Source organism: Cheilinus undulatus, linkage group 11, assembly GCF_018320785.1.
Source record: "Cheilinus undulatus linkage group 11, ASM1832078v1, whole genome shotgun sequence".
NCBI lineage: Eukaryota > Metazoa > Chordata > Actinopteri > Labriformes > Labridae > Cheilinus > Cheilinus undulatus.
The window spans coordinates 41,477,187-41,486,000 of record NC_054875.1 but is presented as its reverse complement, the minus strand read 5'-3'; the positions used below and the strand labels follow the sequence as shown (position 1 = coordinate 41,486,000).

General features: G+C 38.1%; 1 protein-coding gene across 3 annotated transcripts; it reads right to left on the bottom strand.

Annotated features, from left to right (window-relative positions):
- Positions 1 to 95: 95 nt before the first annotated feature.
- si:ch73-206d17.1 (tyrosine-protein kinase STYK1) lies at positions 96 to 6,154 on the bottom strand. Of its 3 annotated transcripts, none has more exons than XM_041799997.1 (10): positions 6,017 to 6,154; positions 5,801 to 5,926; positions 5,555 to 5,698; positions 5,215 to 5,418; positions 2,910 to 3,091; positions 2,732 to 2,815; positions 2,307 to 2,524; positions 2,112 to 2,152; positions 1,884 to 1,980; positions 96 to 1,434 (listed from the first exon to the last, which is right to left on the bottom strand). In XM_041799997.1, exons 2-10 carry the CDS (start codon positions 5,850 to 5,852, stop codon positions 1,227 to 1,229), a joined length of 1,230 nt encoding a protein of 409 aa, XP_041655931.1. In that variant the 5' UTR covers positions 5,853 to 5,926; positions 6,017 to 6,154; the 3' UTR covers positions 96 to 1,226. The 3 variants fall into 3 exon arrangements, with proteins under 3 accessions (XP_041655931.1, XP_041655932.1, XP_041655933.1); XM_041799998.1 differs by having other exon boundaries at positions 5,215 to 5,415; XM_041799999.1 differs by lacking the exon at positions 5,555 to 5,698.
- Between the last annotated feature and the right edge of the window lie 2,660 nt (positions 6,155 to 8,814).

Genomic DNA, 8,814 nt, shown 5'->3' with positions numbered 1-8,814 from the left:
GTAGCTTTAAATGTTACTGAGCTGTCTGACTCCACCCCAGACCACACCCCTCTCAGGAAATGGATGTAGCACTCCTGATGTTACTGACACTTTTATCCATAGTTAAGGACCTGACTGGGATTTGAACCATCAACCATCCCAGATCAAAGTCAGCAGGGCAACCCACTAAGCTATCCAGCATCTCAGCTGGTAGCTAAGAGGAGGATCACAAGATGAGGGCTGGACTTTCTTCAAAGCTGGGAGGGCCAACCAAACTTGGGGGCGGGTGCTAACTCTCCACATGAGTCATGAGGGGAAAATCTGAGAACGGCTTGTTTTACCACACATTTTCTGAAAGGTGGAGAAAGAGAGGGTAAAAGGAAATGGATTTTCTGGTATTTGAGGGGATTATGGACAGGCCAGGGGCACAAATTTTTGTTAGAATACCGGAAAAAGGGATTGCATAATATGTCCCCTTTAAACACATTTTTTTGCCACTTTCAGTCTATTTTGTTTTACTGCTTACCCATTTTTGCCACTATATAATCTAATTTCACCACCTTCTCTGCCCATTTTTAACTCTTTGAGGCCATATTTGCGACATTTCAACCTTTGTTCACTTTATTTGCCTGTTTTGCCACTGTAAACCAGTTTTCGACACTCTTACACTTGTTTCACCACTTTTTAGGCACATTTTGCCACTCTGTTTTTCACTTACATCCATTTTTGCTGCTTGCTACTTTCTCTCACTTTTTTTCTATCCCATTCTTGCCACTTTTCATCCTTTTTGTTTTGTTAATTTTTGCCCAGTTTTGTTCTTTTGTTGGAATTACTTTCCCTGAAGTTGTCTGAGTTCCTTTATTTTCTGGCATCCTGACATCTGTGCACACCAGTGACTTAGGTTTGAAGCCTGACTGTCCTGTCTAAATGGTTTAGTTTAACGTGCTCATCAACATTGTCAACATTACCAAAGAAAGGTAGTTCTGTTTTAAGAAAATGGGTTTACATTTTGAAGAAGGCTTTATACTACAGCAAAAATAATAGTAATAATAAAATGTCGCTTTGATAAGACTGGTTATAATTCAGGTAGAAGATGAAATATGGTTTTTAAAGCTTAACCTTGTAATAGACCTTGATTTTGCTGACCTCCATTTGGCTGGACCCCAGAAAGCTACATGTTTTGAAGGCTATGTGGGGTTCCTTATATTCATAGTTGATATCAATCTGGGATAAACACTCTGCATAAATTAATCTGGTTTTGGTATATTTGGCAGCACATGAAGCTCTGAGGGCAGCCCTGCCCTCCTGTTATACTCAGATATGTCGATGACCTCAGGGACACAAATCTTTGTAGTAGAGGCCAAATGCAGTGATGAATCCAACAGCTTAATGATGGCAGAGAATGGAGGGCGGTCTTTGAAACTCCACATCCAACAGTATTTCATCAGGTCATACCTAAAAGCACAAAAGAATAAATGTTCAAACAGTTTTATGAGTCACTTTCTCAGTTTGAATGTCACATTAATGATCCCGTTTAAATGGCTGATAGATATTAGCTTTTATTTGTTGTATTTAAGGAGCAAAAAGTTAGTCTATCTAATATTTTGTTAATTTTGATATAGTCTGTGTGACATTTGGCATGAAGCCCATGTGCATTTGACTTTAAACTGTTGCCATTCAGGTTAAAAATACAGAGATATGATTTTGGTCTATATCACAGAGCCCTACATGAGAGCTATATTTTTTCAATCCACACAAAAGCTAAAAAAAGTTGAATTTGCTCAAAACATTTTTAACTCTTCATATGCACTGACATCTTAAAATATTTCAAGGGCAGCTTTTGAATGAGTCAGAGCCGGCCCAGCTGCAAACTCTACTGTTTCTCTTTCTTTCAATTTACTTACAAAGGTCCTCCACAGTTCACCGGTCTTTTCATCCGATAAGACCCCTGCAGCTTTGGAAGCACAGACAGAGGATCAAGCTCAGGGTATGGAGGAGAACCTGTGATAAAATCAGTGGGTTTCTGAATAAATAAGCAGAACTTCAGTGATAATGAGTCATGCAGGTGATGCTTTTTCAATTTATTGATTGTTTAAAGAATTTTCTTGCAGGCTGAGGAGTATCCAGTGTACCTAAGGTGATCAGTTCATACAGTAAGATTCCAAATGACCACCTAGGGAAAAGGGAAAATGCAACTTCTGTTAGAAAACATCTGAAAAATATTTTAGGAATGCATTCGCAAAACAAAATTGCATTGCTAACAAAGTAAGAATTCCAAGTTGTTATGTCTGCATTTCATTTTCTCAGGGAGATAACTCTGCCCTTACACGTCACTCCTGTCAATGCTGAGCTGCATCATGATCCTCTCTGGAGCCTGCCATTTGAGAGGAACCTCTGCTGCCCTCTGTCTAATTGCTGGATCCATTCTGCGTCCTTCAAATGCCACGCCCAGCCCAGACACCCGAGCAGCGAGGCCTGGGCCAATTAAGATGTTCCTGGCAGCAACATCACCGTGCACCAGCCTGTGCTCTGACATCAGGTAATCCTGAGGGAGGGAAGGAGGAGCCAATTACAGCCAAACAAATCAATTTGTGGCTGAAATGCTCCTTTAAATTCAAGGGAGGCAACACCGTTTCCCCAAAATAAACAAGATGTGGTGCTCTGAATGAAAACTTTTGTGCTACTTGGCATCAAGAATGTGTTCATCTTATTTGAAGTTTGGAAATTACTAGTCAAGAAAGAAGTAACTTACCAGACCAGCTGCAACCTGCTTTGCTATCAGAAACACTGACCTCTCAGAGAGGTTCGGAGATGAATCCACACTATTTGAATCTCTCTAGATGGAAGAACAATTTGTTGTTATTGTACTAAATTGTACATCTTTGCATCATCAAGTAGAGGTTGTAATTCATTAAAAATCTGATTGTTACATTTCTGAGAGACCAGAGGAAGTGGAGGAGGTTCCCAGGGCTGCAGGCCTCTAAGATCAGGCATCTGGGCAGATGTTTGGTCTGACAGTACAACATCCGTACCACATTTTCATGTTTGCATACAGTGGCATGGAAGATGACCCACTCCACAAACTCTTTGGTTTCAGTCTGGTTTGGTCCATCTGTGTGGTGTTAGCAGAGGTTTAGAAAAAGTCTAATCTTTTGGCAGAATATGAACATAATCATGCCCTTAAATAACCTCAATCAGGCCCTTTAATCAATTATTAAAAGCTAAGATATTAAGAAAAATGACAGAACAGTATTTGAGATAAGAGATGGTATCTTATACAGCTCTACTGTCAGAGCAATAGTCAGGTCAGAGGCATTATGGTTTTTGGTGGGGTTAACTCAAAATGTCTCTGTAATGGTTTGGCGAAATTTCTTCAAACTTTGCACAAGTGTCTGCTCTGTTTCAGGGATTAACCGTTTAGATTTGGAGGTCAAGGGTCAAGGCCATTAGGCCTTAGGTTCCTTGCTTGTAAATGCAAAATCTCAAAGAAATAAGATATCCACCAATCACACCCAGCCTTTTGTTTTCACCCACCAGTGTACTTTCACTGTCTGGCTATTTGTACCTCACTGAGGCATTTAACTGCCAGGCTTAGTTCTAGTTATAAATCATATATTGTCATGTCTTTTTGACCGTTCTCTCTGTTGTTAAGCATGGAAATTGATCAGTAAATCTTTGTATCTTTGTATTCTGCAAATTCATAACATGTAGATCTCAACAGTACTCTTTGTTATATACTTATGAAAACCAAACATTTTTCACCTTGAGCCCATCATGACATGGAAACTTCTGCCAAAGCTGCGTTTTGGTTGTAAGGGGAGAGAGGGATATGTAGAAAAAAGGAGGAAGGAAATGCAGAAACACAGAACAGGGAGATCCAGAGAGAGAGAAAAGGGAAACCTAGAAAAGAGAAGGGGGAGATGTTAAAAGAGAGAAGAGAGATATTCCAAAAGAGAATAGTGGGATATGCAGAAAGAAAAAGAGAAGATGGAAATGCAGAGAGAAAGAAGAGGTAGATGCAGAAAAAAGGAGGAAGGAAATGCAGGTAGACAGAGCGGGAAGATCCAGAAAGAGAGAAGAGGGAGATGTTAAAAAAGACAAGGGAGAGATGCTGAAAGACAGAAAAAAGATATGCCTAAAGAGAAAAGTGGGATATGCAGAAAGAAAGAAGAGGTAGATGCAGAAAGACAGAGAGAAGAGGGAGATGCAGAGAGAGAGAAGGTGGAAATGCAGAAAGAAAGAGAAAAGAGGAAAATGTAGGAATAGAAAATGATGATTCAGAAAGAAAGAAATAAGAGGTAGGTGCAGAAAGACAGAGAGAAGAGGGAAATGCAGAGAGAAAGAAGAGGTAGATACAGAAAAAAAGAGGGAATTGCAGAAAGAGATAAGGATGATTCAGAAAGACAGGAGATGGAGATGCAGAAAGAACGACAGAAGAGGGAAATGCAGAAACAGAAGAGAAAGAAAGGGAAACACAGATAGAGAAGAAAGGGGGAAATGCTGAAACAGAGAGGAGGGAACTGCAGAAAGAGAGAAGAAAGAGATGTTGAAAGAGAGAAGAGGGAGATACAGAGATAGAAAAGAGGGCGATGCAGAAAAACAAGAGTTGAAAAAAGAGGGGGGAGATTAACATGTAGAAACAGAGGAGAGGGAGACGTGGAAAGAGGTAAAACAACCAGAGCAACATCAAAGAATTTATGGCTGTGCTCACTCTAAATCAGTCCTAATCCTATTTTCTTGGTCACAGCTATAATGTCTGTAATAATGGTGGCTTTATGTGAAGAATCAACATCCATGCCTGAGAGAAGACTAAACACTCTAATGTAAGCAAGACGCTGTCAAAATACTGTGTACTGTTGATAAGATTTAGTAAAATCTAGTTGAATGATAGGAATAAAGAACATTGTGGTGGCTCAAATATTCTCTATTTTTTTCAAAACAAAAGGTGTATTGACTGTTTACACTTTCATATTCCTAGCTTTACAGAGCTGACATTGCATACTAAAGTTTTTGCCACTTCAGTTGTTCATAAATTACGACCTTCTGCACCTGTCATTCAGTAATTCTGTTAACATGACAACAAATACAGAAGCTGAAACACCTTATCAGTTTTATGTATAGTAAAGCATTTTAATGTCTGGCTCAGCACTCATCCCCCCGAAAACATTTGTGATACCTCCAAAAAAACTTCAAACTTCACCCCCCTTTGCTTATCATGGCTCGTTTATTTTGTACCTTGAAGGGACTTCACCACCACAGCAGAAGAGACTCCATCTCTCTTTTTCAGCAGACCTTTACAAATGGGGCCGAGGCGGCCTGTCTGCCAAAACTCCAGTCCCTGGAGAACACACTCCTCAGGGATTTCCCAGGGCAACAAAGCTGCCCAGACTTTTGGAGTGCTTACAGAAGCTGCACTTAGGGACACAGTCTGCTGGCCTGCTACAAAACACAAAAAATGATGGAGTTTTGTGTGAGCAAGAGATACACTCAAAGCTGATCTGAAATAGCTTTTATTTTCACATTTCCCGGAGTTTCTTCACACACTGGATTTACAGTCAGTGCAGTCTCTACGTACTGTTTGTGAAATGAGCTGAGACACTCTGGCTTCTTTGTTTGCTCTTGTGCAGAAGGCAGAAAATCAAACCCACCACTAAAACTGTGCTCAGAACCAACACACAGGGGATAATAATTTCAGCAAGAGGGCCTGATGACTCCTCAGCTGGTGAGGAAATGAAATAAGCAGAATAAGGATACCAAAGCTGAAGAAAAGTATACAAAAACATAAGCTTATAATGCATTAAAAGCCATGTGCATAACTCACAGCAAGTTTGCAGAGTGGTGTCGTTGCTGCATCCATGAGGAGCAGCTGACATTTCTCACACGTGGGCTGAATGTCAGATCATATCAACAGATGAGAGGCAGAAGGCACTGACAAAAACGAGTAGCTCTGTGTAGAGGAAAAAACACAAGAGAAGCTGGACACTGAGAAATCAAATGAAGCATGCAGTCTGCTGAAAATTACTTTAAAGGTTCCTACCTGGCACCTGATGCCACCATGTTTGAGTGAACACATCTTTCCAACTTAGTGTCATAAAATTTAACAGCACGAACACACAAGAACAAATCTGTTTGTTTTCAGCTGCTTTTAGAGAATGTCCTCAGCTTTGTGTACCTGTGAGGGCACTGACCAGAAAGCTCATCCAAAGAGAAGGCTCAATGTTAATCATTAACAAATAGCCAGAATTGGTAAAAGTATCACACAGCATTACCTTAACAATTAGACAGTTTAATAATGCTTAACGTGCTCAATTTGTATGTTAGAATCAGTTTGTTTTTGGGTTGGAATATGGCAAATACAGCTTGGGTCTGAATCTTAACTCCCAATATGACTGCCAACGTACTTAGGGCAGGTGAATATGGACAAAAATCAAAGCTCAGTATATCCCAGTATTTTTCTGTGCAAAAAAATAACAGAAAACAGTTCTATTTAAGGCAAACATTGAGCAAATGTCTCACAGAAAATTGTATAAACAGCCAAATGCACAGTGTGAATGAAAAGTGACACAAAAAAAAATTCTACCCATTTGAGAAAATATTCTCCTTGAATTAAACATTAATTTCCCATTTAGACTAAACATTCAAAATACATTATGCTGGGAATAATAAGCATATTATTACCAATGATTATAACTGTAAAAAATCTTCTTTTGTGCCAATTTAGCCTGGCACCTCTTTTAAAAATTATCATAATATACAAACAGATACATTTATATGAATGATTCTGTCTATAACCATTTGAAAATATATCCATATATTTAAAAGATATATATATTACCCAGCTTTAGTTTTACTAATCTTATTATGTTTATTTAGCTTTTTAAAGGCAGAAGTTCTGTGAACTTAACCCTTGTGTTTTTTATTATGCTCTATTTTTTGCATATAATGTACAAGAACTTAGGGATTAATTACGTTATTTTTTAACTTAAATTATCTTAAAATGGTCGAGTAAACAAAAGAAAGAAAGCGCTAAAACCGTTAAAGCAGCACTGCAACATCAGGGCAACATTGACACTTAATAACAGGTTCCACACGCTGATCACAGCAGCCACTAGAGGGCGGAGTAGCGCAACAAATCGCCTCGAGCAACTCTCCTACCCTGCAGCTCTGAGTGCAGGAGAGGTTGCTGGACTCTAAATCCGTTTTCGAGGATCAAAAACTACAAATTATAGCCCGAAAATTCAAGAAGAAGTTGCTAAAACCTGGAGATAGAAAACACAGAGACTCTGTATTTGTTATGAATTTTGAATCAACATTTCCTTGTGATGTTGAGCCACACTTCGTCCCGGAACTCCGCCTTACTAAACACAACATGGAAACAAAATCCAGCGCTTCCCATAGGGATGTGCTGTTCTTGACCGAACTGGCTTTTTCTGTGTTTTTTTTTCAGATTTTCTTTCAATTTAACGGACTCAAAAAAGGGATAATGTTTTCTACACAGCACTCTGCCAGAGGCACACCACTCACTGAGGACTTGTGCTTTATGGTATGTCATAGTATTCATGATATCCTAAACCCTTTTTTTTTTTTTTTTCTCTGAAAGCTTTGAGAGGTGTGTTTCATGACATATTCAGAGATGGTGGATTCAGTTTTATTAATTTAGCTCCAGGACCCAAAGAAACTTAGGAAGGTATTTATCTAGATTTTTTACCTTTTTGTTCTTGCCTCTTGTTCCTTTGCATGCCATAAGTGGTAATTTTAACATTTTCATACAGAACAAGCAGACTTTTTGCATCCATGTTGAAGTTGTTTTGCATTGGTAATCCCTAACAGTTAGCACTTGAATGCAAGAGTGAGTGCTGGCTAGAAGTGTATGCTGGTTTATTAGAGATTGTTTAATGATTAATAGATTGGTGTAGTAGATGATTAGCTAGTTTTTAGTGGGTTTTTTCCTGCTCTTTTAAAGCTCTTTAACACTCTAAATTTGTTTTAAATTTGGAAATGGTTACCACTTGAGCACCAGACTTAATGCTAGCTAAAAGTTAATGCTAATTTGTAGGTTTTTTTTTGGTCTTTTTGGTGCTACTGTTAGACTTCCAGATCTGCTTTACATATATGGTATGATGCAATAGTTATCAATTAAATGCCAGGGTAAAAGCTAACTAAAAGTTTATACTAATTTTTAATATTTTTAAAAATTTTCTTTTGTTATTTTGATGATGTTGAAGCAGTTTGAGATTTGTTTCTTATGTAACATGCAGTATATCCATAGGTTTCAACTTGAACGCCAGAGTTAATGCTAGCTTAAAGTTAACGCTAGTTTTCTGAGTGTTTACTTGCTCTTAATGCCATTGTAGCATTTTGATATTTTTTCTTAAAATGTGGTATTCCATAAAGGATACCATTTGAACACCAATGCTATCTTTGTGTTTATGCAAGTTTTCTTTAGTGGTTTCTTGCTCTTAATGCTCTCATAGCTTTTTTAGATTTGTTTCTTAAAATGCGGTATTCTTTAATGGTTACCCATTGAATTCCAGAGTATGCTTGCTTAAAGATTATGCAGGTTTTTAAAGTTTTTTTTTTTTTGGCTCCTTTTTTTTTTTTTTTTTTTTTGGTGCTCTTGTAGCACATGTAGATTTGTTTCAAATTCAAAATGCTGTTTTCCCAAATGGTTGCCACTTGAACGCCTGAGTGAATGCTAGCTTAAAGGTAGTTTTTTAAGTGTTTTTATCTCCTTTTTGCTGCTCTTTTAGCACTTCAAGATTTGTTTCCCACGTAAAATGCTGTCATCTCCAATGGTTATCACTTGAATGCTAATAATATAATATAATTATTATT